Source organism: Mercenaria mercenaria, chromosome 11, assembly GCF_021730395.1.
Source record: "Mercenaria mercenaria strain notata chromosome 11, MADL_Memer_1, whole genome shotgun sequence".
In the NCBI taxonomy this organism is placed as follows: Eukaryota; Metazoa; Mollusca; class Bivalvia; order Venerida; family Veneridae; genus Mercenaria; species Mercenaria mercenaria.
This window is the reverse complement of record NC_069371.1, coordinates 63,826,459-63,842,678: the sequence shown is the minus strand read 5'-3', so window position 1 is coordinate 63,842,678 and position 16,220 is coordinate 63,826,459. Positions and strand designations below refer to the sequence as shown.

The following is a 16,220-nucleotide window of genomic DNA, read 5'->3' as shown; positions in this document are numbered from 1 at the left end:
ATCTTATATCTGATTATCTCCCCTGACTGTAATCAAAATGGATTTATATCAGTAAGTGCTTTTAGGACTTATTTGAAATTTCGTTATTGTCATTAGTTGGACTGAGACAATCAGAGTAGATGTCTATGGACTGGTTTCATGTCAAATTACCTCCCTTTATTTCAAATTAAAATGGGTATATCTCTGTAACTAATGAAGATACTGAACTGAAATTTCATTTATGTCAACAGATGGACTTGGAAAATCAGTGAAGATACGTACTGACTGAATTTATGAGAAATTACCTCCCTTTATTTTTTATCTAAATGAATACACCTTAGCAGCTTCTAATGAGATTGGTTTTAAACGTTATTTATGTCTTCTTTCATATTAGATAACTCTTGATTGAACATTTATCGATATGAATACTTTACTACTATATATTGTTGTACAGGCTTGTATTCTGTATCTTCTACATGCATATAAGGGGCCTCCGTGGCCGAGTGGTTAGAGTCGTTGACTTCAAACCATTTGCCCCTCATCGATGTGGGTTCGAAACCTCATTTGGGGCGTAGAATTCTTCACGTGAGGAAGCCATCCAGCTGGCTTACGGAAGGTCGGTGGTTCTACCCAGGTGCCCGCTCGTGATGAAATTGTGCTCGAAGGGGCTCCTGGGGTCTTCCTCCACTTTTAAAGCTGGAAAGTCGCCATATGACCTAAAATTGTGTCGGTGCGACGTTAAACCCAACAAAATAAATAAATCTACATGCATATACCAATGCATGATTACCTCCCCTGATTTTAATAAAAATGGATTTATCTTAGTAAATATTTATAGAACTCATTTGATATTTCATTATTGTCTTTAGTTGGACTGAGGCAATCAGGGTAGATAGCTGTAGACTGATTTTGTGTCAAATTACCTCCCTTTGTTTCAAATTAAAATGGGTGTATCTCAGTAAGCAATGAAGATACTGATTTGAAATGTCATTTGTGCCATCAGATGGACTCGGACAATCAGGGTAGATAACTTTTGACTGAATTTATGACAAATTACCTCCCTTTATTTTATGTAAACGAGTACATATCAGCAGGATCTAATGAGATTGGTTTTAAATGTTATTTAAGTCTTCTAGGGTAAGGAATAGTCATGTTAGTACAAAAATGCAGCATTTGAGCCTAGGACCCTCAAACTTGGTAAATGGCCCTGACTAGGTCAAAATGGACTGTTACAAGAAATGTTCATCCTGATGATATTTAATGTGTATGCATATCTGCTCTATGTCAAAACATGATCATATTATTTTGAGCAATGGTACTCAGGTGAGCGATATAGGACCATCATGGCCCTCTTGTTGTGGAAAAGTTGCTTTTTACTTGTAGGGACTGAATGAATATTTGTTGCGGGTACAGAATCCAGCAACACTTGTCACTTGTTCTAGATTTTCAGGTCTTTGTCAATATGTAACATGCAGACAGTTATTTTTGAGACACAACTTTGTCCAATTCGGGTAAAGAATTTTGTCTTTAATCTCTATCATATGTTTAACTTATGTTTTCAAACCTTTTGTCTTTCAGAAAGTCACCAGGAAAGTTTGGTAAAGAAGACTTTGATCAGCTGGCACCAAAAGTTGATCAATTTTCCATAATGACACCAAGGTAAGTATAGGGCCTAGTTCTCCATTTTTGTTAGATTTCAATATTAGGCCTAATTGTCTACTTTGGACTACTGGTTACTTTGGACTTAAGTCTATAGGGACTTAGTTATGTCTCATTGAAAAGTTATATATTTATCGTATCATGGATTTGTATATCTGTTTAGTGGTTCTTGATTTGTAGCTTTGACTATTCGGAGAATAAGTAGAGCTGTATGATTCATCCAATTACGTGGGCATCAGGGCCCCAATTTGGTTAAGTTTTGTATGTAAGCTGGTATCTAAATAACCACTTGTTGGAGTGGATTGAAACTTCACACACTTATTCATAGTGATAAATGACCTACATTGCACAGTTCTATAACTCTTATTTTTCTTTTTAACAAAAGTATGCCCTATTTATACGCCTGTTTAAAATAAAGGGATGTATTATGGGTTGCCCCTGGCGGGAGGGCGGGTGGCGTCCACAGACGTTGTCCGGAGCATATCTACTTTATGCATAGTGGGATTTTGATGTTCACCATCATAAATCGGAGTGTCATGCTCAAGAACCAGGTCCCTAGGTCTAAGGTCAAGGTCACACTTAGAGGTTAAAGGGCAAATTCAAGAATGACTTTGTTCGGAGCATATCTTCTTCATGCATGGAGGGATTTTGATATAACTTGGCACAATTGTTCACCATCATAAGACGGAGTGTCTTGCTCAAGAACCAGGTCCCTAGGTCTAATGTAAAGGTCACACTTAGAGGTCAAAGGTCAAATTCAAGAATGACTTTGTTCGGAGCATATCTTCTTCATGCATGGAGGGATTTTGATGTAACTTGGCACAATTGTTCACCATCATAAGACGGAGTGTCATGCACAAGAACCAGGTCCCAAAGTCTAAGGTAAAGGTCACTATTAGAGGTTAAAGGTAAAATTCAAGAATGACTTTGTTTGGAACTTATCTTCTTCATGCATGGAGGGATTTTAATGTAACTTGGCACAATTGTTCACCATCATAAGACAAAGTGTCATGCACAAGAACCAGGTCCCTAGGTCTAAGGTCAAGGTAACACTTAGGTCAAAGGATACAAGAATGAAAACTTTGTCCTGAGCATTTCTTCAACATGCATGGAGGGATTTAGATATAATTTGGCAAGAATGTTCACCACCCACCACGAGACAGAGTGTCATGCGCAAGAACCAGGTCCCTAGTTCTAAGGTCAAGGTCACATTTAGAGGCCGAAGGTCAGATACAAGAATGACTGTCCGGAGCATTTATTCTTCATGCATGGAGGGATTTTGATGAAAATTGGCACAATTGTTCACCATCATGAGTCATAGTGTCATGTGCAAGAACCAGGTCCCTAGGTCTAAGGTCCGGGTCACACCTAGAGGTCAAAGGATACAAGAATGAAAACTTTGTCCGGAGCATTTCTTTAACATGCATGAAGGGATTTTTATATAACTCGGCAGAAATGTTCACCACCACGAGACGGAGTGTTGTGTGCAAAAACCAGGTCCCTAGGTCTAAGGTCAATGTCACACTTAAGAGGCCAAAAGTCAGATACAAGAATGACTTTGTCCAGAACATTTCTTCTTCAAGCATGGTGGGATTTTGATGTAACTTAACACAATTGTACAACATCATGTGACGGAGTGTCATGTGCAGGTCCCTTCTTTAGAATTACTTCCTTTTGTTGTTACTTTAAATAGCTTATATTGTAACTTTTTCATTACTAGTCGTAGGGAAAAATCGAAACCACTTTTCTGTAGTACAACATGCATGTTAAATCCAATTTTGAGGTGTATTTTGACCTTTCTCTACCTGATAAAGATTTTGTGTGGACTTACATTTTTTTTAGCTCACCTGGGCACGAAGTGCTCAAAGGTGAGCTTTAGTGATCACACTGTGTCCGTCGTCCGTCGTTGTCCGTCCGTCCGTCATCAACAGTCAACAATATCCCCGACGATTTCAGCTGCCAAACGAAGTGATAAAAACCAGGAACACGTCCGCTATCCGGAATGAAATCACCGGGGATAACTGAAATATTTCGCTAGTAGAGGCTTGCACTGTGTTTTTCAAAGCAATTTGTGGGGTCAGTTTAGTATTTATGGAAGGCTTTAAATGTTTCGAAGGTGCAATCATGCAGGTAGCGGCTGCAAGTGTATAAACATTGACTTTGAAATGTTCCACAAGTTTGCCGAGTAGCTTCCCATAGCGTTACGCTCGCGTAGTTCACCTTTTCAATGTAAATGATACTGTGACCGGATTTTTTGTCATCGATTTTTTTTTCATTTGACTAACATATAAAAGGTTAATTGTGTATTAAAAAAAAAAGAAATTAACACTGGACCCGTGCCTGTGCTATAGAGCAGACAGAACGAAGTGTATTTGTACGTCGTGTGACAAAATTTTGAGGTATCATTAGTAGGAGTGCGCTAAAAAGTCACAAGAATAGTGATAAACCTCAGCAAAATAGAATAGTGAATTACATCAATCTAATAATCGAATTACGTCATTTTCAAAGGTGTGACAAGTGATGGTTGTTTTATTTTTGCATTACATAATAAAAGTTGTTCAGATTAGGTCGTGGTTTTGAAAAAAAATAGTGCTTGAAAAATTGTAAAAAGTCCTTGAAAAGTACTTGAATTTTGTCTCTGATATTCTGTATGAACCATGTGATTCAAACTTAAAATATTTGTTCCACCTCATCAACCACATCATGTGACATAAGGTGCTTAACTCTGACATCAATTTTTATGAATTATGTCCCCTTTTTACTTTAAATTTAAGGTTGATTTTGATGTATTTTCACTATATCTCAGTTATTACGAAATGGATTTGATTGAAACTTAAAATAGATGTTCCACCTAATCACCCACATCATGTGACACAAGGTGCATAACTCTGACACCAACTTTTCATGAATTATGCCCCTTTTTACTTAGAATTTAAGGTTGATTTTGATGTATATTCACTGTATTTCAGTTACTACTTAATGGATTTGATTTAAACTTAAAATAGATGTTCCACCTCATCACCCACATCATGTGACACAAGGTGCATAACTCTGACACCAATTTTTCTTGAAATATGTCCCCTTTTACTTAGAATTTAAGGTTAATTTTGATGTATTTCACTATATCTCATTCTGATTGGCTTAGAGCCAAAGGGAAGTAACCTTTTTTCTAACTTTTGTACTGAGTTTTTTTCCCTTAAATTCCAGGAATAAGTCTGATTTTAGAAATCTATTTTTAGATTTTCAATATTTTTGGTATTTTTCTAACTTGTTTATTATCAGTCCTATGTAAAAAGTAAATACATTTTTCTGTGGTAACATGGGTTGATACGACACTTTTTTGTATTCACTTTTAGTGTATCTCTAATATTAGAGATTTTTTTATATTTACCTCATCCTTCATCCAGGGCACATAATTATACTAATATTACTTATATGTGGAAGCCCAGGATGAAGTACTCCAACGACGAGTAAACTTCTTTTTAAGTATTAAGCTTTTTTGACATTTTTATATTATTCTAAGTATTTTTATGAATACTTATGGTTGCCATTCTTCTGTGACAAGACCGTATGGTGGGGGTATGAGTCACTCCTGTGACAGTTCTAGTTTATAATTGACCGTAGTGAAAAACCAAGACCACTTTTCTGTGGTACAACATTGATGCTACTTTCAAATTTTAGCTGTATTTTAAGGTATCTCTGCCTGGTAAGGCGTTTTTCTGTGGATTTAGAAAAAAAAAGAATTACAGTTATTACTAAACAACCACAAAATTAAAATTCCATTTGCAAATACAGGTGCTAGTGTAAAGAAATTTGCTGTGACGGGCGTATATTGTAACATTCTGGCACTCCTGTTTGACTAAGTTTTTAGTCCATTTTTTTATGCTTTCCGAAGAGGGGAGTATATTGTCGCCACCTTGTCCGTCTGTCCGTAATTTCGTGTCCGTTCATTCATCAAGGGATTTTAATATTACTTGGCATAAGTGTTCTCATGACATGATAATGTGTCACGCCCAAAACTCGGATCCCTAGCTCAAAATTCAAAGGTCACAATTTGAGGTCAAATCTCAACAGGATTTTTCTCCTGTCCGGTCCATAATTCTGTCATCCAGGGATTTTAGTTTTATTTGGCAAAAATGTTCCCCACAATCACACCCTGTTGGCATAAATGTTTTCTATAATCAGATGACATGTAATGCGCATCATCCAGAATCCTAGCTTAAACGTCTATGCATGGTCACACTCTTAGATTAAACGTCAATAGCTTTTTTCCCTGACCGATCCATAACTTTTCACGCAAAAAAGAATTTAAATATCAATTGGACCAAATATTCCCCTGGATGAGACAACGGTCATGTGCAAAAATCGGACCCTAAGCTGGAAAGTCAAGGTCACACTTCGAAGTCAAAGACAGACAGTTTTTTTTTCTATCCGGTCTGTAACTCAACAATCCTTTAAGGGATTTTAAAATCATTCCACACAAAGTATCCCATGATAAGACAGTGTGTCATGCACAACAACCAGACCCCTAAGTCAAAGGTCAAGGTTACACTTTGGGGGTCAAATGTTGATAGGGATTGTTTCCCTGTATAATCAATAACTCTGTCATCCATGAAGGGACTTTAATATTACTTAGCTTAAATGTTTTCCATAATAAGACAACGTTTCTTATGCAGCCCCTTATCCCTAAATCAAAGGTCAAGGTCATTGTCAGAGGTCAAATGTCAATAGGGACTTTTTCCCCTTTCTATTCCGCAACTCTGTCGTCAACTATAGGATCCTAATATTACTTGGCACAAGTGTTCCCCATAATAAGAAAATGTGTCATGTGAAATACCAAGACCCCTAGTGTAAAGGTCAAGGTCAAACCTGAAGAGTCAACATTGAGAAGAATTACAAAGCCATATGCGCCACCAGATCATGACCATTTGTTAACATATATGCAACCAAGCAATTCTGTGACATGATTTCTTAGGAAACATCTGCCAGCATGATGAGCAAATATAACCAAATTATAGACAGTACAGTATATTTAGGAAGTGTCTAAACTCATTCATGTCATACGTGACTGGAATTTCTTTTCAAACAAAGTTGTTTATATTCCCTATGACTTGTTTTGCGTAATTTATCTTTAACAAGCAGCTAGGGGTTAGATCTACTGAATTTTATACGTATTCTCTTGCTGAGGTAACCATGTCACAGAATTTTGACATATGTAAGCAAACTAATTGTATGCCCTTAATTTTGCGAAACAGGGCGTTTACCGCTTTACCGAACAAAATAGGTAATGGTTAACAAATGAAGACATATAACTTTTTCTAAATTACATGACAACGTTCCCTAAAAGAGGGACTGGTGTATTACATGCAGTGAAACTTGTGTATGTAGGGAGTTATCCCAGGCTGTATGCTTTGTTAAAATGATGGGTAAGAATTTTGTTTGTTTTTAGTTATCTAAATCGTCATTACTGTCTTGATTTAATTATCAGAAACACACACTTTAAAACATCTAGATGAATGCAAGAGTATTCATAGATTATTTACCTGCGATTTAAAAAAATCTACATTTTTGCTTTACACGATCTAATCATACTATATAAAAGCATTGTTTTCAGTGGTGCGTTTACGATATTAAGTATACGTTTACGATATTAAGTATATTATTTTATGTTTGGCAATTTTAGCTAGTCTTCTAACATAAAAGTTATTTCGTCCTTAAATAGTCTTCTAACATAAAAGTTATTTCGTCCTTAAAATAAGCCGCGTGAGTGACCTATCAATATTTTTATACATTAAAACTATTTATATTAGAAGTTTGTCATTTATCTCTCACTGATGTAACTTGACAACTTCAGCTTATTATTTCGAACATTTGCCGTTTATAATGCATGTCATTTCTGCCTTAGTATTGAGATTAATTCTATTTATAACTTCAATGAGATAAGGACTACTTTTTAAAACGACATTAAATTTATTGGGGAACTTCTGCTTACATTGGTAGTTTTGCTGTAAAGAATCAGAGACTGAAATAACTTGAATACGAACGCCGGGACCTACATCTGGTAAAGGTTTTTAATTCATTCCTCGAAGTAGACGTATGAACACACTTTCAGAATAATCTGTCTTCTACAGGGAAACCACGAGATAAGCCTTTAAAGTCATTCCGTTTATTACCTTAATAACGGCCGATTGATAGAACGGCATTTTCTCTTTACTTGTACAAATATGATTACATCGATATGGCGATTTGAACAAAAATACAGGCTTAATCGTTTAATTTTCGTCTGCTCATCGCGTAATACAAATCAAGCAGTGACGACGACAACAACAAGTTACAATAAAACGTTGCTTGATTTAGAGATAGTACCTAAGTTTTTCAAATCATAGGTTTAGAGTTAAAAAGCTTTGAAATGAAGAGAAATGTCCATATATTTCTCAAAAACAGAAATATAGACAATATTTTAACCAGAAGTGCGGAGTTATGAGTATTTAATATTTTCATGATAACGAAAATTTTGTGATCAAGGAAATGTAACTCTTCTTGAACATGGAGAGCATAAACATCAAAGGGACATAATATAGTCAATATTTTCTAATTGGGTGCATTTGACTTAACGTTCAACTTTGATCTGGATTGCTAAATACTGATCCATGATACTGTGTGCTAAAAATTTAGAACATCTGGAACAGTCTATTAACAGCAAAACTATGCTTTAGCAGAATCTAAATAGTTAAGCTCTAACTGGGACTCGAACCCAGGACCTCTCACCCCTAAGGCAGACACTCTACCACTTTCCTATAACAGCAGTAGCTAATAGCTATGCAGTTTAATTGCTGGATTACATTGCGTGAACTGGAACAATAATCGGTGAACTCCGGATTATCGGCGTATTCGCTTTGTTACCTAACGGCAACTTTTGTGTAAAGAAAAAATATAATCTAATGCTGCCAACGTCATAATTGGTCTAACCTGCCCAAATTTCTCTGCGTGTTGTTCAGAGTATGAACTTACTAACTGGCAGTACCAGTGAAATATTACTTACACTGAATCTTTTATATTTGCCCTTTTTGCAGCTGCCGAACGGCAAAGACGATGAGATTTGTCCAAATATAAGTAATTACTTTACCAGTTTTAAGAGGATTTCAATTGATGGGAAATTACAGTTACAAACTAAATACCTTTCCTTTCTGCAACACATGGAGTCATTAGCATTCACTGTCAATCAGTATTATGACTGAGATCGACTGTCATTCATTCATTTCAAAGTTTCATAGAGAGAGTCCGTTGTTTACATTTTTATCGTAACCGGTGCACTTATAAAAATCACTTTAGTTTGAAAAATCAAAGTATGCGAAGAGCTATGGTACGGTCTCTACTAGATTGAGAAAATACAGTCTAACTTCGTTCGCTCGAACACAGATAATTCACTGCCCTTCGCTTGAACTCATCGTCAGATTCCGGCAAATTCCCTGTATAACGTACAGATCAGCTCACGCGGAAAACCCATTCTACTCGATCCTCGGAGGATGGCCAAAACGAGTACCAAGGCTCCGACTCGAAGTTTCTTCGAGTCAGCCATTTTCCGTCATGGAATTTCGCTATCTGACTCCGAGGATTAATGCGAAGTCACTCGAAGGAAATCCTCGAAGTGACTCGAGATGAAATCCAGTTAGTGGAATACACACCTACATTTGTATATTGGTTTCTTTTGTTTCCGAGTCACTTGACGGAATTCCTTCGAGTGACTCCGAGACGAATAATTAATTACCTATACAAATTTAAATGAGCCTTCGAGTAAAAATAATACTGAATTGTAAATACAAATAATACTGAAGTATGTATCTTACTTTAAGATAAACCAAATTTGTTCTGTTTACTTATGATATTTTATTTCTTTTTGAGTAGATACGGCACTAGTATTTTTATCCTATTTAAAATTCTTTCCAAATGAATAAAAGAAAGACCACTTGCATGATTGAAATTAATCATTGTTCCTATAATTTTCATTAATTAATAAAAGTCACATTTCTTTCACGGTGATTATCTTAACGTTTGTCTAGTATCATATAGTTTTTAATTTATTCCATTTTACATCAATTTATTTCTAAATTTAATTTGTACTGTCAGAAACCATTTCAATATTATATTTAACAAATCACTATTCGTTAACGGCAGTTATTTGAAATTCTGTTTACTTTTAATTTACTTTTCTAGCGGGCGTAATTTTAAAGTTTATCTAGTTATAAAGTATTCATAATTTAGTGCATTTTTATTACTTTATTTCCAAATTCAATTCGCAATGTCATAAATTATTTCTATATCATCATACAAAAAGCAGTTTCCTTTCACGGCGCTCATTTGGAAATTCGTTTAATTATATTTCGTTAATAATTTATTCCGTTCTACATAAAATTACTTCTAAATCTAATTCGCATGTATTTCAATATCATACTAAACAATTTACTTTCAGCGGGTATTATTCTAAAGTGTATCTAGTTATAAATTATTTTAATTTAGTGCATAAATTATAAATAATTACACGACTTTTTTTTCTAAATTTAAGTCAGAAATTATTTAAATATCAAAATTAAAAAATAAAAACACTTTCCTTTAACGGCGATGATTTCAAAGTTTGTTTAATTTCGTATGATTAATAATTTAGTTTATTATAAATAAATATACTTCTTAATCTAATTCGCATGGTCAGAAACTATTTCAATATCAAAAATCACAACAGTTTCATACATTCAAATAAAAGAAAATGAAACAAGCTAATTATGTAAAAACAATCCGTAAGTAAGGATCCTAATACTGCCTCGAAGTTTCGTCAAATCATCTCGCGACACTCGAAATGACCGATTTATTGTTTATTACAGACTCGGAGTCGCGCGGAGTGGCCATATAATACCGGAAATCATTACGTGTTACCTGTATATTTTCGACTCGGAGTTCCGTCAAGTGATTTCTCGGAGTGACTCGACGAAATTCCGCTAAAGTAATAAAACTATAACTGTCGGTACTCCGAGTCAGAATTAGGCAGTACTCGGAGAAATTCCTCGCTATGTAAGATTTTTCCTTCGAGGAAAAACGGAAAGTGGGTTTTCCGCGTGAGCTGATCTGTATATTTTTTGGTGTCTTGAAGTACTGATAATCAGAACAGTTTTTAGCTCGACTATTTGAAGAATAAGTAGAGCTATCCTACTCACCATAGCGTCCGACGCCGACGCCGGTGTCACACCTTGGTTAAGTTTTTCGTACCAGTCCATTTTTTGACAAAGTCTTTTGAGATAAAGCTTTGAAACTTTTAACACTTGTTTACCATCACCATGTCCAGTTGTAGGCAAGAGAACATAACTCTATCCAGGATTTTGGCTGAATTATGGCCCCTTTTAACTTAGAAATCTTGGCTAAGTTTTTCGTACCAGTTCACATTTGACATAATGGCTTTGAAACTTTTATCACTCGTTCATTATAACAGTCTCTGTCTGTAGGCAACTGTTTTGAATGAATTATGGCCTTTTTCGACTTGGAAATTGGTTCAGTTTTCGTACAGGTCCTTGTTTTGTCAAAACTATTTGACATGTGGCTTTAAAACTTTGAACACTTCTTTTTCATCATGATTTCCATCTGTACATACGAGTACATAACTTTGTCCACTATTTGGCTGAATTACGGCCCTTTTTAGACTTGGAAATTTGTTTAGTTTTCATACAAGTCAACGTTTTGTCAAAAGCTTTTTATACGCCCTTTAAAAAAACGGGACGTATTATGGGAACGCCCCTGGCGGGCGGATGGGCGAGCGGGCGGCCTCCACAGACTTTGTCCAGAGCATATCTTCTTCATGCATGGAGGGATTTTGATGAAACTTAGCACAGTTGTTCACCATCATGAGACAGAGTGTCATGCGTAAGAACCAGATCCCTAGGTCTAAGGTCAATGTCACACTTAGAGGTCAAAGGTCAAATTCAAGAATGACTTTGTCCGGAGCATATCTTCTTCATGCATGGAGGGATTTTGATGAAACTTGGCACAATTGTTCACCGTGTCATGCGCAAGAACCAGATCCCTAGGTCTAAGGTCAAGGTCACACTTAGAGGTCAAAGGATACAAGAATGAAATCTTTGTCTGGAGCATTATTTCTTCATGAATGGAGGGATTTTGATATAACTTGGCACAAATGTTCACCACCACAAGACGGAGTGTCATGCGCAAGAACCAGGTCCCTAGGTCTAAGGTTTTGGTCACACCTAGAGGCCAAATATCAGATACAAGAACGACTTTGTCCGAAGCATTTGTTCTTCATGCATGGAGGAATTTTGATGTAACTTGGCACAATTGTACACCATCATGAGACAAAGTGTCATGCGCAGGTCCCTTCTTTAGAATTACTACCCTTTGTTGTTACTATAAATAGCTTATATTGTAACATTTTCATTACTAGTCGTAGGGAAAAATCGCATGGTGGGATTTCGATGTAACTTAACACAATTGTACACCATCATGTGACGGAGTGTCATGCGCAGGTCACTTCTTTAGAATTACTTCCCTTTTTTGTTACTTTAAATAGCTTATATTGTAACTTTTTCATTACTAGTCGTAGGGAAAAAATCGAAACCACTTTTCTGTAGTACAACATGCATGTTAAATCCAATTCTGAGGTGTATTTTGACCTATCTCCTGGTAAGGATTTTTGTGTGGACTTAAAATTTTTTTTTTGGATTTTTTTTTTGTTGATATTTTTTTAAAGATTAACTTCCCTTAGTTGTTACTATGAATAACTTATATTGTAACTTTTTTATAATTGACCGTAGGGAAAAACAAAAACCACTTTTCTGTGGTACAACATAGATGTTACTTTCAAAGTTTAGGTGTATTTTAAGGTATCTCTACCTGGTAAGGAGTTTTTATGTGGATTTAGAAAAAAAATACAATAATTACTTAACAACCACAAAATTAAAATTCCATTTGCAAATATAGGTGCTAGTGTAAAGAAATTTTCTGTGACGGGCGTATATTGTGACATTCTGGCACTCTTGTTGACATGTGACTTTGAAACTTTTAACACTTGTTTATCAACACGATTCCCATCTGTAGGCAAGAGTACATAACTCTGTCAACTATTTTGGCTAAATTATGGCCCTTTTTGGGCTTGGAAATCAGTGAAATTTTTCGTACCAGTCTATATTATGCCTTACCTGTTTGTCATATGGTTTTGAAACTTTGAACCACTTGTTTACCTTCATAGTCTACTTACCTAGGACAAGGACTTGAGCTCAGTTATGGCCCTTTTCTGGACATAGAAATTAGTTAGGTTTCGCATACCATTCGGTATTTTGTCTATCAACTGTTTGATACATGACTTTGACACTTTGAACACTTGCTTACCAACATGGTCACACATAACTTTTGGTGCAAAACTTATCCAAATTCAAAAGTACATTGTCTTATCTGTTCCTTTTCTTTTGTCTGAAAATCTCAGGTAATATACTGACCCTATATTTCTATCAATGCTTCGAATCGTCGAGCGCGCTGTCAATAGACAGCTCTTGTTTTCTGGCTTGTGGATTTCGGGCGAACGAAATTTGACTGTAGATAGATACACGTTTTCTGCCAGGGCAGTGCAAATTTGATGACAACCCTTTTAAAATTAAAGACAGAGAATATATAAATTTTACTTATCTGCCGTAGAAGACAGACTTTTTCGTACCGAGGGACAGTTTGGGACTAGAAACCGAACCTAATTGAAGTTTCTTGTACATTTCATACTGTCTGGAGAGGAAACAGCTGTCATGCATAGGCCGGTATGCAGTATATGTTTTCTTGCCAATTACTATAAAAATCTGACTTTGATGACAAATAAATTCCTCATATTATAGTCTAGGACGTCTTTATATGGCTAGTATTGGATGACTTTCCTTTGAAGAGCGCTGTTTCAGGCAAAGTATTCCGTAGGAAAACAGATGATTGTTTTCTTTTCGCACATGATCAGTTCAATACTCCCCCATCTTGCTAGGAAAGAACTACATTTCCAGATGATTAATAACGCAACTTGTGATTAAATATTCAGATGCTTTTGAAAATAAATTGCAATTGGGAAAACAAATTAATGGAAACTTATATTGTTTGAGTAAGTCATGTATTGTCCAGCTTTGATGCAGAAACGAAGTAATGCCAACTTTACATTATATAATGTCAACAGTTATTGTAGTACACAGGCAAATGTCGCAGCATATAAAACGAATATGATTGCCATATGATTCTCATATGCGACTTTTCATATTAGCTATGTACCTCGGCAAATATTACATACTTCATAACTACTATGTCAGTTGTAGTCATTTTATTGTACATTCGCGTTACAAAGTTTATTTCTGTCATGCTAAACGAGTATCTTTTCCATATACAGTACAATCGCGATCCTACGAAAAGCCAAGGGACCGGCCGTTTTTTTCGTAGTATCGCATTTTCGTTCGAGCGCAGTATAGGAAATTTCGCTATACAGCACCTTAATATTTACACATCGTAACCAGTGGTATTTAAACATGTAATATAATATTATGTATTATATCAAAGAGTGTTACCATGATTTCGCTACGTCTCGTTGAACAAAACAGCTTACTTGTTTCAATAGCGATGTCCTTTAGACCAATAAACATGATACCATTTGTATACTTTTAGTATGATTTTTAACCTCAGAAATGACATTCAAAATAAGCAAGAGTCATTACTGGAGCCGCAGAGAATGTGTATATAGCGTCATGATTATAGAAATATTATGTTTATTGAAGTACACAGTTTAATATTTGGTGTAACCAAATACCACAATAAAACATTTTTGTTGTACTAGAAACCAGCAACAAACAGTAATGCCATTCAATTTAGAGACATTTCTAGCTGACCCTTCCCAGGAGGAAGAAAAGATTGTTAAGATATCTTAATCGCCTGTTTTTTTCAGAACATTACAATATTTCTAAAATAAAACTTTCCATACGTGAGCAGAACATTAAAAGTGATTTAGTCAATTTTGTATTGATGATAATAGCAAGAGGGAATTCTCTTATAGGGAGAACGTTATATTTCTTATACAGAAACTTGCCAGGCTCATATCATATGTCCTGTAACAAAGGATAAATTATTTGACAGATTATGTTCGTCTCAGAACGTTAGTGAAGTAATGAAAAACTTATGACTTACGCTAGACTGGAAACGTTGCAATTGCTCTAATGTGAAAACTGTCTTAGGTGAGAACCTATCATACAATCATACAATTTAAAAGAAGCTCTTCGTCATGCTGACAAATAACCTAATACATGAACCAACACAATTTCATTTATGAAAACTTTAAACCCACTTCCTTATATTTATATTAATAATTTACTTTTTATGGAAATTCAGGCAGACTAAACACCTCTACAACAATGTCATCAGGTGAAATCAAAGGTCAATCTCGGTCTAAATGTATTTAGTGCAAGAAACCTGGCCACTCTTTATCTGAATGACTACCATTAAACAGGAAGAACTAAATTGTGGAGACAAGACCAACAGACTTAATGGTCAAAGCCACAATCTTACATTGAAAAACACAGAACACCGTATAGCGGGTTGTTTCTACGGGAGGAATATTTTTGCGTTTCTGTGGTCTCTCGGTAGGATCGTAAAAATATTTCCAGCAGAATTTCATCCAGTAAAAATTTAAAACGCAAAAGAAACTCCTTTTTTTGCCCCAACGTTGTTTCCCCTAGGTAATCCAAAGTAATTATTGGAAATTACCGTCACCATCTGACAATTACCGATAATTGCATAATTAGGTGTTATGGTCAATCAGAGTCCTAACTGTTAAAGGTCCATTACTAAGGGAAAGTGAGTTCGCAATTTTTTTCATAGCCAGTGGATAGACTTCTGCAAGACACTAAATAACGAAGATTGGCAGGTCAAAATTTACAGAAGGTCTTTGGAACTCAAAGAAATGTATGTGTATTATGTTGAAATTTCAATGAATCGGCAGAATGACTCCCAGGTCTTTTTAGCTCACCTGAGCACGAAGTGCTCAAAGGTGAGCTTTAGTGATCACCCTGTGTCCGGCGTCCGTCGTCGTCCGTCGTCCGTCCGTCCGTCCGTCCGTCCGTCCGTCGTCAACAATTTGACTGTTAACACTCTAGAGGTCACATTTTTGACCCAATCTTAATGAAACTTGGTCAGAATGTTACCCTCAATAAAATCTTGGACGAGTTCGATATTGGGTCATCTGGGATCAAAAACTAGGTCATCAGGTCAAATCAAAGGAAAAGCTTGTTAACACTCTAGAGGTCACATTTTTGGCCCAATCTTAATGAAACTTGGTAAGAATGTTACCCTCAATAAAATCTTGGACGAGTTCGATATTGGGTCATCTGGGGTCAAAAACTAGGTCATCAGGTCAAATCAAAGGAAAAGCTTGTTAACACTCTAGAGGTCACAATTTTGGCCCAATCTTAATGAAACTTGGTCAGGATGTTACCCTCAATAAAATCTTGGACGAGTTCGATATTGGGTCATCTGGGGTCAAAAACTAGGTCACCAGGTCAAATCAAAGAAAAAGCTTG

General features: G+C 35.8%; 1 protein-coding gene across 1 annotated transcript in view; it reads left to right on the top strand.

Annotated features, from left to right (window-relative positions):
• The window catches only part of LOC123531910 (phospholipase A and acyltransferase 1-like), a 78,269-nt gene that overhangs the window by 14,300 nt on the left and 47,749 nt on the right, over positions 1-16,220 (top strand). The window contains exon 2 of the mRNA XM_045313210.2: positions 1,558-1,638. Coding sequence (XP_045169145.2) covers positions 1,628-1,638 — 11 coding nt within the window. The 5' untranslated portion in view covers positions 1,558-1,627. The remainder of the gene's footprint in view (positions 1-1,557; positions 1,639-16,220) is intronic.